This window comes from Cibotium barometz, chromosome 4, assembly GCF_041138505.1.
Source record: "Cibotium barometz isolate CiBa-2024 chromosome 4, ASM4113850v1, whole genome shotgun sequence".
NCBI lineage: Eukaryota > Viridiplantae > Streptophyta > Polypodiopsida > Cyatheales > Cibotiaceae > Cibotium > Cibotium barometz.
The window spans coordinates 23,071,363-23,091,695 of record NC_141049.1 but is presented as its reverse complement, the minus strand read 5'-3'; the positions used below and the strand labels follow the sequence as shown (position 1 = coordinate 23,091,695).

The following is a 20,333-nucleotide window of genomic DNA, read 5'->3' as shown; positions in this document are numbered from 1 at the left end:
GAATGTTAGCAGGAAAAAATGCTATGAATTGAATTTTTAAACTCATTAACATTGTTGGCAAAATTAATTTGTGAAGCTTTAGACCTTGTTAACCCATTAGGGGTGGCCTAACATGGCTCCCCATTTTGTTGAGGGGGGGAAAGATTCCCCATGTTAGCCCATGACCATTTTGGGCTGTTTCATAGTCTAGGGGAGTCAAACATTCCAGCCTTGACAAACAATGACAACCAAAACATTGAAGTTTGACACATGGGTTTTCCCATTTTTGGAATGACAGGAGGAGACTACCAAATTTGCGAGGAGCAGCCACATTAGCTCCTCCAGAATTTAATTGTTTGCTGATGGTGATACGCAACTTAAGGAGATAAAGGATCTTGAAAAAAAGGGAGACCCATTTCAATGGTGGAGATTGAAATTTTGCTGACCACCTTGGACAGTGGGCGAGCATTGTAATGAGCTCCCGGTATCTCAATGTGAACAGCACCAAAGAGTGTTGGTCCTAATTCTGTGCAAAGAAATAGAAACCCCCCCCCAAAAAAAGGGTTAAATGAGGGTATTAAGCTATTATATTCTAAATGAGGGTATTAACATATCTTTACAGTGCACGTAGTGGTCATCAAATTTCAATCCCCATTGTGTTTGTTTTGGTAAGGAACACTACATACCCTATTTAAATTTTAAAAAGAAATTGGCACCCATATTTGTTGAGCGAAGGGAAGGAGAATCGAACTCGTAACATCCCGAATAGAGCCACAACCCAAAATGCCCGATGCCCCACCCCTCAATCTCCACTATTGAATCCTAAAAAGAAAATAGACCCATTCATAGTTGCTTCTTAAAGGGTGTCATGCCCATTTTTGAGCATTTTGGCCAAAACATACTTGCACAAAAATTACACTAAATACAAAACAACTTGTTATATTTCACCAAACCTGTCAATTTTGAAGGGCAAGGGTGCCCGTCAAAAATCAAGCTTGGGTCACCCATTTGATGAATCTTCATTGTTAAAATGGATCTCCTTTCTTTTTAGGATTCTTCATCTCCTTGAGTTGCTTGTCATCATTACCAATTACATTTTGGAAGAGTTGATGTCGCTATAAATTCGGTATTAAGTTGATCTTCTTGAGTTGCTTGTCACCATTACCAATCAAATTTTGGAAGAGCTGATATCGCTACAAATTTGGTATTAAGTTGCCAACAACTGGTCGTCCATTGGAGGAAAATTTATATGCCAATTGCATTTCAGTTTGTGAAGGTCCACTGGTGCATGTTCACAACTACACTTAGCAACATCCACCACCTGCCCCAAAACCGACCGTAGACGGTGATCTCGACTCCATGAGTTTCCTCTCCGCTCGAGTGGTCGTCACTTAATTGGCTGTAGTAAAAAGGCGCTACGTTAAGTGGAACTCCCCTCGCCACCTCCTGCTGGTCACCCACTGGTGGGACTTTTCTTCGAGGCTTTTCCCGCAAACTCAATAAACTTTGCCTTGATCATAACTGTAAGTTTGGTCAGCCAAAAGCAAACACGATTGATTTTAGTACAGTTGGAGAATGAATGCACAACAATATATGGCACCAAAATATTTTTTGCATTCAAATATATTATGTAAGATTTTCAAGAATAAGAGTGTTTTTCTAAGGTTCCATTTTAGTATGACTTGAAAAAGTCAATGAAATGACTATGTAAGGCAATGAAATAATACCCCCATATGCTTTCTATTTCCATGCACTCACCCATACCCTTCTCTTCTCTATATCTCTATATTATCAAAGCTGCCACGTGGCAAGAATTTGGAGGTTTGGGAAAGGGAGGAGGAGGTTTGAGAAGGTTTGGGAGCCTCAAAAGATGTGAGAGGGTTCCCAACTAGTTTCTATTTAAGGTCTCACAATTCTCAAAAATGAAAACTTGCATTAAATGCCTGATGTGTTTGTTGTTAATAATTACAACCCTGCCAGGTTTACAGTACTTGAAGAAGACATTAAACTCCCTGCATTTTCTTCCACGTCTAACGTGCCCTTGTCTGTGCCCGTGCGTGTATTAGACCAAAATGTAAAAGCAGTAAGCTCGTTACAACGCACAAGGTTACGAGGTAGCCTCTGTCTCTCCAACCCAGTTAGCATTGAGCAGGTTAGGGTATGAGAATAAGATTTGAGCAGATTAGGGTTGGCTTTTCCGTTTATCAGGCACCGCAATGGGTACAGTAGGGTTTAAATGCTCTTGTTTTCAGGTATAGTATGATTTAGCTGATCAGGGTCTGCCTTTGTATCACTTAGCAGATTAGGGTTTGCATCTGTGTCAGATTTAGCATTCGGCAGATTGGGGTTTGCCTCTTTTAAATGTAGTATTGAGCTTTTCTTTGCTTTCTTATCAGGTTTAGAATTTTAACGGATTAGGTGTTTTTCTTTGTTTAAATTCAACATTGGCACAGTGAATATTCTAATTACTCATGTACTTGGATTTGTCATAAGAAAAACTTCAACTGAAGAGAAACCAGAACTGTCTTGAGTCGTTGGAAAGGTGTCAGAGACGCATCAGAATATGGAGAGCCTCGTTGCGAATGCAGTCATTGCATGGTTTATTCTGATGGTGCTGATAGCTTTCTTTTTTCGCAAACCTAAGCACATGAAGACCCTGCGAAGTAAGCATGTACTGATCACTGGTGGATCAAGCGGTATTGGCTTTGCTTTAGCAAAGGCTTGTCTATCAGAGGGGGCCTTTGTTACCCTCATGGCTAGGACCCATGCTAAACTTCTCGATGCCCGTGAAACGCTCATCAGAACCTTTGGTTATCCACCTGATCACATACTTTTAAAGGTCCTTTTCTTCACATTTCTTTTAGAGTTCAAAATGCTGTTGTATCAATGTTTAAATCAACCTATTATTTTTGTTTCCATCTAGGCAGTTGATGTGAGTGATGCTGCTGCAGTGTCGTTGGCTATCAAAGAGAGTTTCTATTGGAGACCCATAGACATGTTGATCTGTAATGCCGGTCAAGTCCTTGCAGGTCAACTTGATAAAGTCAATGTGGAAGATTTGGAATCTGTGACCAGAACTAACATCTTAGGTTGTGTGTTTCCCCTGCATGCGGCGCTTCCACTCATGAAGTTGAGAAGCTTTGAAAACCCGTCTTCCATCGTTATCATGGGCTCTTTGTCGAGCATGGTACACAAGCACTCCCTTGAGATTTGCATGGTCTTCTATTATGATGGTTGTGACCATTTTTGAAATACATCCATGAAAAGAAACTGTTGGTTATTGTTTGCAGGCTTTTACTAATGACGCTAACATGTACACTCCGACAAAGTTTGCTTTGAAAGGACTTGCAGATTATTTGAGGATGGAGCTGATGCCTTACAACATCCCTGTGAGCTTAGCCTGCCCAGGTTTTACAGATACCCCTATGCTTGATGAAGGTAATTTATAGGAAAAGGGTGCCTTTTCTGTGTTGTGTGTGTGTGTGTGTGTGTGAGAGAGAGAGAGAGAGAGAGAGTTTTAATAACGTCTTCAAAAGACCCAAAGGTGTATGAGATCAAAATGATGTATACATAATGTCTATGAAATCTTGTCATGGATGAAAAAAGAAAAAGCATTAGTAAACTAAAACTGAAAACTGAAAGCTAGGATCTCAGAGAGTGAGATTATACAAGATGAAAAAATTAGATCTTGCTATGCTAGGTATAGGGTACAATAAGTGATGGGATATGGGAGAGCCAAATTAGAATAGTCAATAAACCTTGTGGGAGTCATCGTGGATCCATCTTGTTCACCTTCTATATGTGACTGTCCGGAACAGAGCCTCTATCAACATGGGAGCTGCAACAAACTTTGGCTGGATGATCTGAAGCGGAATAGACGGTTTGCTGTGTATCCTCCATGATAACATCTTGATCTGAGGACACTTTATGCGCTGCTGATCTGTTAGGGATAAATGTGGTGCCTAGAAGGACTAAGGGTGCCGCATACATGAGTGTTGGGGTGACTGGGGTGTCAAAAAGCCTTTGTCCTCGGCTCTTGAAAATGTGTTTGAGAACATTGCCTCTCCTATAGGGCTAGAGCTCCATATCTTCTTATAAGTCTATTATCCGCTGCTGTCGTCTCATAGAGAAGCGTGGACTAGTGAAGGTAGCTCCAAGATATACATATAAATGCATGACCTCAACCTTGCTACCCATGTACGTGGTCTCTATATGGTTGGCAATTGGGTTAGGAGGTCTGGAATATTATAACCTTGGTTTTCCCAAGGTTGACATAGAGTCCCCTCTATGTGCTGAAACCCTATAAAGCAATAAGTGTACTCAAAAACTCTTATATTAGTTTATTAAAATGCTTTGTAATGTTTATAAGTTGTATAGGTTTTCAATTATTTATAAATGGGTGGACGTTTTTACAAAGTGCTCAGGGCACCCTATTGTGGTGGGAAAATCGTTGTTGAAAGTCTTCTTTGATGGAATTCTTCTCAAACAAACATTGTTTGGTATTTGTATTCATTTCTTTGTTTATGGCAAATCTAGCTTTTATAGTCCGTGGAGTATTGTACAACCCTAATACTCCAATAATATACGTGGTATTTTCTTTGTTTATGGCAAATCTAGCTTTTATAGTCCGTGGAGGATTGTACAACCCTAATACTCCAATAATATACGTGGTATTAAGGGGGGGGGGGGGGGGGGGCGGCTTGGGTTCTTGTCCCAATGTGGTGGTATACATGTGCAATTTTTGATTTTCAGCTTTGTTAAGTTTTGTGTTGTGTTCATTTCAATAGTGTTTAAGTGATTGTTGTTTACAAGACGGTGTCCAATACGTACTCACACCCAACAGGGTGAATTACATTGAAATGAGCACAAGGTTGTTTCCTCCTCAGCAATAAAACAATCTTGTGGGCTTGGACACCATATAAATAGCATACTTTACATTATGGAGGACAATCAAACTGTTAGAATTTGTGCATTTGGATAAAGCCTATTTTATGGACATTTATCTATTTTCTTTATATGGAGTTGGTCATGGAGTAGTCGCCCAGCCTCTAGGGGCTGTCAACTAGTTCCCATATTCACTATATAAGGAGTCTCTTCATTATTCACTAGATCCATCCAATCCCTGCACATTGTTTCTCTCTCTTGTTGGCCATTTTCATTGTAAAGTTGTTTTCTATTATAAATGGTGATCTTGTCTGTCATCATTTGGCAACCCAATTGGTCCAGCCGTGCTTTCTTATCATGTATGTACATTGAACTGGCGTCCATGGCAGTTGTATATGTCGGGGATTGATGCCGCTCATGTGATACTGTGGAATTGGCTTTCCGTTGGGACTTATGTCTCTGTGTACATGCCCGAAATGCCTGGTAGATTGGTGTTCCATTGGGTCTGGTATCTCATGTACTTGCGTGGAGCACGTCTATATTTTGGTATAGTCTCATGAACGGGAATTGTCTATACCAATGCTGCATTGCATAGCATCTGTATGTGCTTGCTTGCAATTGAAATTGCATGCTGTTTTCATGCTTGCTTAATCAGTGTGTAGTTCTGGGTAAGGAGACGCCCGTCCATGAACCGTACGTGTGAAACGGTCTGTTGACATGGTTATGTGGCATGTGACATGTGGTAAGTATTGGTCATAAACCCTGCCTTAGGAATTAGCACTAATTTACAAGTGAGTGTGTATACACTTCATTAAGTTTTGGGCGACCAAAACTCACTTATAAATTATGACCAGCCCTATATTCACACGCATGTTGAAGCATAGGGGAAGCTTTCCGAGGGTTCCCTTCATCCTCTGGAAGACTTTTGTCGCAAAGGATAGCGACAAAACGAAGATTTCAACACTCCAAACACTTCCATTGCGAATACTTCCGCTGTCATCGACTCTACTTACAATTGGTAAGCTTTTATGCTTAAATATGGAAGCAAGTAGCAAGAGGGAGGACCGGACTCCAAGATCACATACCGTGTGTAGTGTTATCTTGACCTACTTGCTCTCTTGCAGATTGTTGCTACCATGTGTTGGTGGAACAATAGAGAGCAGATGGTAGGGAACATGGGCACTTGAGAGGGTAGTGTGAGTTGCAAGTCTACATCGACAACCACATTGTATGCAATACAGTATTTATATGTATTGGTATGGAAATTTGGTCAGAAATGCCCATGACACTATGTACTTGATTCTCCCATGATCAATATACTTTATTTGAGGGAGGGGCCGGGTGTTCCGGCTCATTGCGTCAATTCAGCAAATTACTACTTGTATTGAGTAGGTTATCCATTAAATCTTAGTATATTTAAGTGTATTGATTAGCATTGTGTTCAACCAAGTTACATTGTCCACAAGCTCTCTCTACTCTCTCTCTTGCTTTCGCCTGTGCATTCTTCAACATGGTATCACTCGCTTAGTTCAAACTGCTCCAACACTCTGCATTCTGCCTGCTGTCTTCTTTAGTGATGTGCGTTTGCTTCCATTGCTTCTCCAGCTGCAGATTAGCATCAACAATGGTTGCGTTACTATGTACCTTGCTGCAATTTTTGGTCCAACCATTTTTTGCTGTCGGCCAGCCTTCTAGGCTACGTTTTGTTCTACAGAGGCGGGTTGTGGAGTTGTGGCTGCGTTTTTTGCTCATAGTAGCAACGAAACCTGTTTCAAATCATACGAGGCTGATCGAAACTTTTACGAAATGTTTTAGAATATGAAACTTGTTTTTTATTCACCTAAAATTTTTAAGACCCAAAAACCTTACATGCCAGTTTCATACATATGCATTTCCGAAGCGCATTTTTTCTTGTTGCTTGCTACTCGACTTGCACTCGCACGTCCTTTCCTCGTTGCCGATGAGTGGTCGACCATCTTGAGAAGGACGCTTCAGCCTTGGCCATGGCCTCAATACATATTTTCATGTATATTCTAAACTTATATTTTTTGCATTTTTTGTATGAAACTTTTTTTTGACATTCCTTTTTTGCTTGGTAGTGTCTAGTTGATTATCTCAACAAGGATGCTTGAGCCTTCGTCATGGCCTAAATACATATTTTCATGTATATTCTATATTGAGAAATATATATATATATATATATATATATATATATATATATATATATATATATACATTTTTTGTATGAAACTTTTTTTTAACCGTTTCAAAAAAATATCAAACTTCTAAAACCTTTTTGAAACCCGTTTCAAATCAGGTGTTTCTGAAACACCTAGTAACTATGTTTCTACTCTGGCATTAGCTGGTGGTGAGTTTCTTGCATGTGGTGTTGCTAGACAAGTAGCACTACATCTTCTTCTTCCTCCACGAGTCCTTGCGCTACCGGTAGGAGGTTCTTGGTGGTTCTAGGACTGTTTTGCTGTTGTCCAACCTCTTTTCTCTCTTAGATTTGAGAGGGGGCTGATTGGTCCTGGTGCCTTGCTTTGTTGGAAAGCACTCGAGAGGAGTGTTGGAGTGCTGAGATTTGTGTTCTTTGTTGCTGTGGATATGGCTCCTCCCTGTATGAAGAAGGATGACAAGCTGAATGGACCCAACTATGTTCATTGGAAGCTGTAAATGCGGATCTGGTTCATCCACAAGGGTTTGTGGGAGATTGTTCTGGCTCTAGGGCAGTGAGAAGAAGGCCGAGCTTCCTCATAACTCTAGGCAGTGGACTCAGGATCAAGAGGATGAATTCCTTGCAGAATTACAAGACTAGGAGAATCGTGATTCCAAGACATTCAGTGTTTGTACGGACCATCACACAGGAGGTCTCATCGACCGTGTAAACTCTCACCAGTGCTCATCAGGTATGGACTAAATTGGAGGATCTCTTTGCTCGAGATTCGTTGATGAGGGTAGTTGCTCTACGATTTGTTATTTCTTGTAGGAAGTTCTATGCAGTCGTTCCTCATGAAGGCCAAGGTTATGAGTTACTAGCAATGGGTGCTGCTTTGTACTCTGCTCAGTTGGTGGTACTTATCCTCACCAAGTTGCTTCTCTTGTGGGAAGAGAGGACATCTGTCCAAGGATTGTTTGTCCAAGAAGAAGGTTAAGACCAAGGATAATTCTTCATCTAAAAAAAAGGGCGAAGACACGACAAACAACAGTGATATAGATTCCTCTAGTAACACATCTAGGGCTAGTGGACAGCCATGTGGTCATGCATCTCATGCAAAGCATGGTACATTGCCTATAGAACTGTCTTGTGGGGAAACTACACCTGGGTTGAGATTTTCCCACTATGTAGGCGATGCACGTGATAACATTTCAGCTCCAAGTTCTCATGCCAAAGATGAGTATGGTGATGCAAGGAGAGATGTTTCTATGCATGCAAGAAAGCCACCGTTGTCAAGCCCACCAACTCGGAGAGCACTTATGAGACCCATGTAGTAAGGGCTGCCCCGTTGGACAAGGGGAAGACAAAGCATGAAGATGATGTGCACCATGTCAAGAAGCTCAAGGAATTCAAGGCCGGCGACAAGTTGGTCAAATTTGAAACATATCATGGTGAGTATGATATAAGCAAGGTAATGGCTTTTATTACACAATTTGACATTGGCTTTAGTGATGAACACTTCATGGGGAAGTTTAAGATAAGACGTGTGTACTTGAAGGGCATGGCTGTCCATTGGTGAATCTGCAAAAGTCTTTTCTTGGATTCCATTGCTACTTGGGATGAGTGTAAGGAGTGGTTTTATGCCCAATTCTTGCCTCCTAATTCAAAAGCAACAAGAATCGAAATAGGAAAAACCTCTCCTAAAGAGAGTAAAAAGTGTCGCGGCAGATCCTAGTGTTCACACTCCACTCCTCATATGACATAGGTATCAACAAACCTCCTTGAAACGTTGATGTGAACATGTACATGGATGGCTGATCAATCCCCAAAAGGCAACAAGCCCAAAGGTTTTCGGAAAGCTCGAATTTTTCATGAGAGAGCCTTCATGAACAAATTTGCCATCATGTCGTGTGTAGGCACATAAACCAAGCTAGTCTCCCTTGCAGAGTCACTCCGTGAAATAATGATAATGTTGCTCAATGTGCTTAGTGCGAGCATGAAACACTGGGTTCCTCGCAACTGCCAATGCGTTCTGACTGCTAGTAAAAATGGTAGTGGAAGACGACTATCCAATACCCAAATCAGCCATAAGGTATCTAAGCTAGACACACTCAATTGTAGTTGTAAAAGCTGCCTTTTATTGAGCTTCACAGTTGAAAGTGGCCATTGTTGGCTACTTCTTGCGGAGCCATGATATACATGAATCACGAAGAGGAAAGAAAAAGCTCGTGTGTTGTAACATTTAGCCTAATTTGAATCTTTAAAGGCATACAGGTGTGGATCACCCCCTGGGGATAGAACAATCCGACGTGTTGAGTGCCTTGTAAGTAGTGGAAAACCCGCTTGATAGCTTGCTAATGCTTGGAGCCTGAGCTATGTATAAAACTTGCTCAAGTGAGACACCACAATCTGAATGTTTGGCCTCATATTGCATAAGTAAATCAAGCAATCAACAACTTGTTGATATAATGTCTGATCAAAAGGCCCTTTAGAATCTTGAATGCTAAGCCTGTCATGTGTTCAATTGGTGTAAACACAAGCTTACAATTCTCAAGATTAAACCTCTCAAGCAGTCTTTGTATGTACTTTGATTGCATCATGACTATGCTATCATCATGTTGTAAGAATTGAATGCCCAAGTAAAAATGCAATTGGCACAGATGAGACATCTCAAATGATGAATGTAATTTGGCTTTGAAAGCTAAAATCTATTGCTCATGTCATCAACATGCAAGATGATGATCAAGAAACTATCCTGAGTCCTTTGGACATAGAGAGTGCTCTTAGTAGGATTGTTGCAAAAACCATGTGCAACCAAGTATGCAGGAATCTTTTCACACCAAGTCCTAGGAGCATGCATCTAGTCTTAAATTGCAACAAGCTCTATCATAACATTCCTAGCACAGACCCACAACACAACTCACTTGTTATACCAAATGGCGTATGGAGTCTACTTAGCGCACAATCAAGTCCTAGTGCCATGTACTTTCAGTACAATACCACAAGATCTCTCTTGTCCAATCCTCATGAAGACACCATACGGCTCTCACCCCATCAAATTGGAATGGACTTAAGGTTACTGAAGTCCACGCAATTCCATTAATAGAGATCTTGAAAGACAATGGTTATAACATTCCATTAATAGAGATCTTGAAAGACAATGGTGTATCTCAGACAAGAAACCTGCGAAGCCTCAAGAGATCCTACGTGGGGATACACTCTGGCGTCCCATGCCACCAGAGCACACCCCACATAAAACCTTTGTTAAGCATGATTGTAGGTGGAATGGCCAACTTTCCTCCCATACAACCCACGCTTTTACCAACCAAGATCCTCTCTAAACACCAAGGTCAAACCTTAGATCAACTGGAGGGCCAACCTAATTCATGCAAAGTCAAGGATGAAAGATACCACCATCTTCACGCTTGAATCCTTCTACTTAGCGTCTGTAGTCAATACAACTGGCTATCTGTAAGCCATTTGGAATCTTGGCCTAGGCATCTTGGATTATGACCGTCACCACAAGACTGTCTAACTCGGCACCTTGTCCAGACTCCAAGGTTTTGGCAATTTTTGATAAGACTACTTGCCATTTGTCACCTAGTGGCTTTTTGGATAACAAGACTGCTTGCCACTTGCCACCTAGTGGCTTTTGGGATAACATGAAGGGTTCATGGTAAAACTAGGTATGATCTCTTTACCGTTTTAAAAAGAACTATTCCTTTAGGTGGAAGTGTAAGAGCATGCAACAAACGAGATTTCATCACAATTTGGCAAAGATCTTGAAAATTAAAAATTATTAATTAGGGGTTGTACAAAAAAGTATGTAAAACAAGCGTTGTGACTTACTCTTTGAAGTCAAAGACTATTGAGCCATTCTTGAACCCACCAATGTGTGCACAAATTCAAACTTGAATCCCACTTAGCTAAGGCCGCCTGACACCACTTGCGAACCCCATGGTCATCCATTGGCGGAGGCATGGTGTAAGATCCCTGTCCCCACCGTGCAACGGATTCGGGGTGCTAGCAGCGGAAGTAGCACATCTTGCGCGGGGCAGGGTCCCACACTCGGGGCCTCGCCCACGGATATCTGGACAAGTGACTAATTCCTCGATTCTTCCAAATCAAACTCGGAAAAAACTTCTCTTGCCCGGAAAGCACGGGCGATTCCACCAGATAACTTTTCCCTAACGTAGTCAAAAACCTTAACTAACTGAGCTCATCTGATCGAACCCGTAAGTCCCATAGTCAGATCAGGGAAAAAGACTGTACTTGGATCATAGAGACCAACGCTTTTTTCCTCATTGAGAGGCACAGCCGTTGATTCTTTTCCATAGAACAATTTTTGTCCGGGATTTACTTCATCTATCGAACTAAACAGAAATTGAGTCTCGATTTACGGATCCATCAGTCCAGCCTAACCCCATACAGTCCCATGGATTAGCCAACCGCCCAACCACTGTAGTGATGGGATCCAATTTAGAATTTGGTTAGGTTTTGTCCCGGGTACCAGGGAAAAGAGTTCCTAGGCCCCCTAGCCGGAAGTTCATGCAAACATAAAACTAGTCACACCACTTACACACCCAATATGAAATTGCCTTTTTTCCCTCATAAGCTAACTTTAAAACGATCCTTTAATGAAACCATTAAGTCACTGATCACAATCCTCAAAATCTCTAGTTGAATCCATATTTTCAATCATTCATTCATCGGTGTACTTATGGCATCATTGGCAACCAGAACACTCACCACCTGTTCACTCAGGGGCCTTTTCGATAGTTCCTAGCTAACCGGCAATATATTCACATAACAAAATGGAATCTCCGTGGTAGATCAGCAAGATCAACCAACAAATCCATATAAAAGAGCCATGGACTCATCCGTTGAGGACCAGCAAGGTCAATCAACCAGATCCATGCCCGGTTTCAGAAAACATCTCTTACTCCTTATTTCAATATCTTCCACGACGCACGTGTGGGTATCTTCGGCGACCCAAAGCCCGAGCACCGTATGGTCAGCACCCTCTAGGATCCTTCGCAGGTCACCTAGCGCTTCACTCATAGGCCGCTTCCTTGGTCCCTCATCCACCGTACCGGAAGCTCACCATTTAAATCGAACCGAGGCTGGTCAAGACCTCGGCCGACCTTGCTACGCGAGACGTCCTCCATTGACTCTCCGTCTCAGCAGTTGCAACTTTATCAGGTAGGTCTCCACGACCTTAATCACAAGACGGTCAAAATGCTTCCCCAGCATTCTTGACATAAAACAGTCATTTACAAACAGGTCACAAATACAAGTTCTATATTGAACTCTCGTCTTTCCACATTATTCCAACATTAATTCATATTATTTAATCCAATTCCAATTCATATGCGTATCCATTCTTGATTAGATACATCATTTTCTATCCCATCACATAGGATTCATTCACTTCACATAACATCCATTCCTATCTTTCTTAATTTACATTATGTCTCCTCACATCCATTTCTCATTATATCTCATTCGTTCAGATCTTATATTATTCATTCACATTCTGATTCACATAACATCTTATCTCATCCATTCGCTCATATCGACTTCATATCCATTCACATTCATATTTGCATTCATTATTCCACACACGTCCACATTCGTACATCCACATTCACATCTACATTTATACATCCATTTTCACATCCACATTCATACATCCACATCCAAATCCACATTCATACATCCACATCCACATCTACATTCATACATCCACATTTACATTCACATCCATATATCCATACATCCATATCCACATCCTCATTCACATTCACATACATCCATATCCACATTCCATATCTACATCCATATCCCCATTCACACATCCACATTCATATTCACATACATCCACATTCACATTCAACATTTACATACATCTACATCCACATTCCATATCTACATCCATATCCCCATTCACACATCCACATTCATATTCACATACATCCACATTCATATTCCATATCTACATCCATATATCCATATCCACATTCCACATCTATATCATTTCTTTCACATACATATAATTACATCTATTCTTTCACATACATACATCTTGTAACGCGCAGAAGCTCTGGGGAGTCTTCTTTCAGTCCTAAACACTCTTGGAAACCTTCTGATGCAAAAACGCACCATCTGATGCAAAAACGTAGGTAGAGAGAGAGTAGAGAGAGAGAGAGAGAGAAGTGCTGGAAATTCAGTATATACTATGGTACAAAAAGGTACATATCTTTGCAGCCCTTGGCTGCCTTCATAAAAAGGTGATTACACACCAAAATTCTGCCCTAGACTAGGACTCCTAATGACTCATACCCCTAGTGGGTTGAATGAATGAAACAATGAGCACTTGGCCCTTTTTATATGGGTCTTTGACCCCCTTTATGCTGGCCGACTGCTGGTCGGCCAGTTCCATGTCCATACATATATGCAGCGCTGCCCGACTGATGATCAACTCTGCCCGACTGGATCTGCTGCTTGGTTTATGATGCGCCTGATGCTACCCATGTCCTCTGACTCAGCCGACTGGTTCTGTGAGCAGCCGACAGCATTCCCTTTGGTTCTTCTCCAAGCCTTGCTTCAGTCTACATTGCAGAGGTGCTCTGTGCTCCATCATCCTGGTTCTTCTACTGGGTTCATAATCTTTATCTGGTTGCCTTTTCTGGATCTAGCCCTGAGAATGTCCATGGCATCTGTGATGCACATGACATCCCCCTCTGCTAAACTTGATGACGGGAATCCAACCTGCTCTTGGATGACTGTTATCATCCCAATCCTGTCCCGAAGTTCCTCTGTCATCATCCATCCCTGGCAAACCCTTTTCTCTGAAAATCCGGTCTGTTCTCCAAACCACTCTGCCTTTGATGAAGATCTATGCATCTGGTCTTCCTCTAGTCCACAATCCATTCCTGCCCTGACTCTGAACACCGTCTTGGGCTTCATTCCTGGAACTGAGTCTGGCACTCTCACATCACCCTTGGAGTGCTTCTTCTGGTCCCCGACCTCTTATGTGTGCTGGCCGACTGTGTACAGCTGGCCGACTGGTGGATATATCTGGTCGTGGACATTTAGGTCCAGTCGGCTGCCTTTTCTACAGGCCGACTGTATGTTTGGGGCCATATAAAATGGCCCCATGGCCCCCACACCATTGTATCTTATTTTCGGGATTTTCTATGTGTATATAGAGCAGAGTTACACGCCTCTCTCTCTCTCTCTCTCTCTCTCTCTCTCTCCATTGCTGTATTTTTTCTGCACTTGCTCTTGTATTCTCAGATTTTGTCATCATCTCCGCTGCATATTCTGACAATTTATGCTTTTCTTTTACTCATGCTTCCTCTCGTTTTAACATTAATACCTCTTTTAGCTTTTCTTCTCTCACAGAGGTCTAATTGTTGTGGGCCAACCTAGTGTCCCATACCACTAAGCCTATCCTAGCATCCCCTGAGCTTGAGGTATCGATGGCCCCAACCTAGCGTCCCATACCACTAGACCAAACCACCCACCTTGCAGCTCCATGGCCACGAGCCCGAGGCCACCGCGTGACTACTTGACCTCTTGTGTGTAATAAATGACCCCGAGGGCACTAGTAATAACATAGCTATTGTTGGCGCTTGCTTTATTTATTAGCTTTCCTGCTTTATTTATATGCTTTTAGCCATTATTATCCCTAGGCTATTAATTATAAGCTCTTGGCCAATCTTGACCTCTTTTTGCTAGTGCTCTTAGCACACGTGTGAACCCTCCAGGTCCCCACTCCCCAACTAAGCTCCTAACCCTAATCTTTGGGTTAATCCTAACCCTAGTCTTGGGTTAGCATACGTCCCTAGCTCTAATCCTGGGCCCGGCAGGATGTAATAGTAACCCTTGTGCTGGGAATTGTGTCAATATTTGATTGGGCATGTGTGTTGCAAACACAGCTAGCTTAATGGGAGGGATTCCCAGAGATAAGGTGCAACATCATCATAATCCAGCCTCCATTCTAGAGATGCGAGATTGGGTGTCCATACATGGCTGTGGTGAGGGATCTGATTGAAGTAACTTGGAAGTGTTGTTGCTTCAGGTGTACATATCCTCCAGCCAAGCAAGCTAGAAAGTGCTTTTTCCGCCCATGAAGTTTGGATGCTTTGCTTGTCTGTGCAACAATTTAGGGTACTCCATGAAGAGTGGGTTTCCACTTTGTCAAAACATAGATCACTGCATACAACTCTTTCTCGGATGCATGAATGATGACAGTGGGATACCATCAACCATGATGATATAACCAAAGTACATCAATTTTGTTTAAAGAACTCACAGTTAGTCAACTTGGCATGAAGCACCTTGTTCTAGGGTCGAAGTAATCCTCATGTGCTCGATATGCCAAGGTGAAATCCCTTGTGTCTGAATGGAGCCATCATTGGTAAGTTGTAAGAAAAGTCCTTGTATGATTGCAGTTTTGTTGGAAAAATGAGGTGGCTCATTTCATTTTTGGAAGATATAATAGGGTCAGCTGCAAGGCAGCACCAGAGATGTAGCTGGAAGTGGTCACGCAGAGCTGGGGATGACCTATTTGTGTCCCCTAAGATTGGGAGTTTAACCCCCCTGCAGGGCATGGGGAGACTGGAGAAACCTGTGGGGAGAGAGAGAGAGGTTTGTGTTTCAAGATTGAACTGTGGTTTTGATATCTACTTTCTTGCTGTTTAGTGTAATTATGGTGCCGAGATAAACATTGTCAGGTTTTTTAAAGTGTTTCTTTTGATTGTCTCAGCTGACAAAGCTTGTCACAGTTCCGATCTTTTGTATAAGCTCTGTTTTTACAAAAGAGCACACGCAGAGTCACCTGATGATGTAGCTATGAAGACTCTAGAGGGAGCAAAAAGAGGCGATCTTCTAATCACTACTAGTTTCAGTGGATTTCTTATCGGTGTTCTGGCACGAGGCTGCATACCTGCTGATTCTCTAGCAAAGGCTCTGATTGAGCTGATCTCGGTCATTCCAGTGAGAATAATGAGCTTAGTATGGTTTTCGTATATGAAGAGAGTTATGCAAAAGCATCTTGAAGAGAATCTCGAGAAGAGGAAGCATGAAGAAGAGGTTCCATATGTACATGACATTGATGACTCGGCTGCTAATGATGATGCCAACCTCCACTTATGGTCACATTAACATCAATCATTGAGTCATGTGAAGAAATAAAATCTTTAGAAACTGTATGGTATGATGGATACTTAAGGGTGTCCCCTTTGTGATGGAGAATCGGGGTCATACATGACACTGTTGCGTCATTTGGTCCTCTTAAACTAGAAGTGTGTGAAGATACAGCTGTTGCTGGTTTACATGGGGAATTAAATGGCGTGCTTGATACATGCCCTTATATGGCAAGCTCTCTCTAATATAGTACAGAGTCTCTTGGTATTCACAGGATTAGAGCTCATGCTATGGCGGGTGGACGATATCCATGATGTGTGTGAGATTAAAGGAGAGATATAAGTTCAAGCCATGACAATGGTGCACTGAGAAGGAGATAGAGGGCATGAGAGAGAATGAGAGAGAGGTGATAGCAAGCACAACAGAAATAGTTGCACAATTCAAATGATACTCCTTGCTATGATAGAACCACCCAAGTACATGCTTTTATAGGGATCAAGGCTTATCTTTTGACCTAGACTTTAATTAGGGCTGTTCACACCAGCTGACTCCGAAATACCCAATAGTCATGGCTGTAAAACAAATGGTTGAAGTTGTCAAAACGGAAGTACTGGTGGCAACGGAATCAAACACATGTTTGGGAGTGACATGTAGAAGCATATCCTAGCCTGTCTTGCGCCTATTCCACATCTTACCCAGCCATGCAATGCACCTTGGTGGTTCCTTGTCTTTGCTTGCCTATCTATGTGCATATGGATTATCCTTATCCTTGTGGGATTGCTTGCCTTCATATATGCTCATGTGGATTATCCTCATCCTTGTGCCATATGCATGACACTTTTATGCCATCTACTTATGTCAAGCATTCTAGCTTGATCCATCCCTTTGTGTCACAAGTCACATATGCCGACATATCCTACATTGCCCCACATGTTTGTGCTTTCCATGCTTCTCACAGCAAGCCATTTGCCATTTGTAATAACTTTTTTCTCTTCAAATTATTAGTCATGTGTTTACACTTCCAAAAATTAACGTGATAGCTACCTCTTGGCGATATAGAGCACTTCTTGTTAACTTTAGACTTTTGGGCAAGCAAAATGTCCATACTAAATAGAAGCTCATAGGCAAAGATGCTTGAGAAATTTTCCATTACACAACCCAAAGAAAAAAAAAGGCCACAAGCCTAAGTACACACTTCTTTCGTCTATGGCTTTGCACTTTGCACCATGAGAACAAGCCAACCTCACATTTCTCTTTTTTTAAAAACATAATCAAAATGCAAACAACCCAAGCTCAGGAGAAAAGGCCTCTCCCCCAACAAACAACTTCCTCTATGCCTCCTCCCAAGTCTTCTTATACCCAGCCAGTTGGTCTATCACTTGATTTCACACCCGTTTGTTAAAATTTCTTACTAGTATTCCTTTAGCTCTTCTATGTTCCTCAATTTACAAATCCTAACTTCGTATTTTTAACTTGAGCGGCCGAAACATCGCTTTGTCCACACTCGGCTTCTTGGTCAATCTCAACTAATTTCACATCCATCTATTGAATTTGTTTAGAAGTGTTCCTAGCTCTTCAATTTATCACTCTCTTCCAATTTATAAATTATAATTTTATATTATAATTTCAATTGCACCTATTGTCACACCAATTGTTAAAATTTTCTAAAATTTCTTCAAATTCACTTTCTTCCAATTTCTTACCTTCAACTTTAATCACATCTAACTACACCAAATTGTTGAAATTTCTTATAATTTCCTTGAATTCTCACTTGTTTTCAATTTGATTTGTTGAGTGTCATATGAAACCTCTTTGTTTCGTTCCATAAAGATGAAATGAAACACATTGAAATGATAAAACGACGAAACGTTTCTTGTGACTATAGTTACATGAAATTGATATTTTGTTGTCTTTGAGGGAACCCTTTTGGTTGAGATGTGTATTTATTGTTACATGTGGACTCGAAAACACATTGATTAATGCTACTTGGGCTTTGTTTAAGTGCTTATTAATAATATAATTTTGATTTAGAATATAGTTATTTACCATGAGGCAAGGTAGTCATTATCTTGAAGAGCACAATCAAATAGCGCCATATTACAAGTTCTCTAGTTTGTACGTGTTGGACCTACAATGATGTTTGTGACAAAAGAAAAAAGAAAATTTTTAAAGCTATATTTTACAATGTGGATCTTGATGCTCTCCCCTTCCAAGGATATAACTACCTTGAGTGTACCTAGACTTAAAACTTGGGTCATTTAGTGTGGAAGTGCCATTTGACTCCTTTCAATAATGAACCTTGTAGCCAAATCTTATGATCCTCAACTTTGTATATGATCTACAAATGTCTCCTTCATAACTTGAGGGCGAAGGGATGTAGTTGCTCAATCCAATGCTCTATGCATTGAAACTTCGGGAAGAGGAGCCTTATTTTCGTAAATAAATGGTCATTGAAAGTGGGCATAATTACTAGTACGTTTTTGTAGTAGGAGAAACGGGATCTACACTTAAGAAAAGAGGATGACCTCATACCACATTGAAAGGGACGCTACTTTTCTACATCTCTTATTTGGTGAGCACCATTTTTCTTCACGTGCATTTGCATGGACTTTGCTTCAATCAACCCTAAATGCTCTAAACAAACAACCATCTTTTTAGAATCTCAACTTGGCGGTGATCTTTAATGTAAGTCTTATAGTCTTCAAGCATGTGTTCACATCGTTAGGATCATTTTTGGATAGCCATTGATAGGCCAACTCGCCTCTCGGTGGCCTTATGTGACTCATGGCTAGCGTTCAAACTTGTCATACTTGGGCTTTCTTGAGTGGTTGATCGGTGTGATATAACATGATATGACAAGGACCATCTACAACAAAAGGCTCTTTGCTCACATGCATTTGGTGTACTTTGTAGCATCCCTCTTAATCTCAACATGTCCTCCATGGAAACCCATTTTGGAAATTAAAATTTCACATTGTTCAATTCATGCATCTGAAATCTCTCGTGGTATTATAGAGTAAGCATAATCAAGATGAATTTGTAGTAGCTTATCGACTATCCTTATCTTTGCATGCAATGCATATACATGCACCCTCTCCAAATTTAAAGGTAATATTAGATCCCAGGTAGGATCCTCAGGTACAAGTTGTGGTTGTGCAGGATGACCTTCCTCTATTAGTGGACAATGAGATAGCAAATCCTTTTGATTTGGTGCTTTTCAAAACGTGAGATGAAGACTTCTTCTTCTTAGATAGACACATTTCTTCAACATCGTGTTGCTTCTTTAACATTTGAACACTAGCTTCATCATATCTCATTGGAGGATTTTTTTGAGTCACCATACAACTGGACCGGTTTATCATGTCTTCCATAATTTACATGCAATACAAGCAAGGGTGTGTTGTATTTGAATCTTCAGATACGCAAAAAATACATTTCAAGGTCTTCAAATTTGCACTCATATGCCACTCTACTGTGAAGGCCCCTATATCTTCCACTCGTAGCAACTCACCTTTGTTCTAAGCATCAATAATGGATGTAATCTCATAGTGTGAGAACATCCATTTGAGGATATCATGACTCTCATTTAGCACTTGAGTTGATGCTATCCATCATATCTCCATTTTAGACTACACCACACTAAACCCAAGCAGATCAATCTTGCATTAGGAGTCATCCAAAGCTTTATTCATTAATGAAATGCTTGTTTGTTCCATATTTTGATGCTTAAGAACTTGAGCCTCATCAAGCTTAAGCACAAACACAAGCTTGCCATTGCACTATGTATAATAAAGATAATATAATTAGAAAGAGACTTGATAGATGTCTCTTCTTGTTGCAAACAAAAGGAATGAAAAAAAAATTAAACTCTTTTGTGGTTTCAAATAATATATCACCTGCAATTGTCATTCGGTAATACTCAACCATGCAAGCTTGTGCTCTCCTCACATCCACAAAAACATTGTTGAATATATTATATATGAATGTGCTATTCGTTGTCTATTGTGGTGGCATAATTTTCTTCTTCTTTGTCTATTGTAGTGGCATAGTTTCCTCTATGTATGTGTACTCACCTATCAAGCTAGAAATACCCAACTTCTCATGTTACCACATAGTGTATGGCCTTGGTAGACCAAAAACCTGCAACCATCAAGGCTTA

General features: G+C 41.0%; 1 protein-coding gene across 3 annotated transcripts; it reads left to right on the top strand.

Moving 5' to 3' along the window:
* The first annotated feature begins 1,908 nt into the window (after positions 1-1,908).
* Positions 1,909-16,405, top strand: LOC147639047 (3-dehydrosphinganine reductase TSC10A-like). Of its 3 annotated transcripts, none has more exons than XM_086786819.1 (5): positions 1,909-2,093; positions 2,473-2,818; positions 2,903-3,166; positions 3,270-3,387; positions 15,795-16,405. In XM_086786819.1, the coding sequence occupies exons 2-5, from the start codon at positions 2,543-2,545 to the stop codon at positions 16,190-16,192; spliced, it is 1,056 nt and encodes a 351-aa protein (XP_086642945.1). In that variant the 5' UTR covers positions 1,909-2,093; positions 2,473-2,542; the 3' UTR covers positions 16,193-16,405. The 3 variants fall into 3 exon arrangements, with proteins under 3 accessions (XP_086642945.1, XP_086642929.1, XP_086642937.1); XM_086786803.1 differs by having other exon boundaries at positions 1,915-2,093; positions 3,270-3,417; XM_086786811.1 differs by having other exon boundaries at positions 2,093-2,231; positions 3,270-3,417.
* Positions 16,406-20,333: the final 3,928 nt, after the last annotated feature.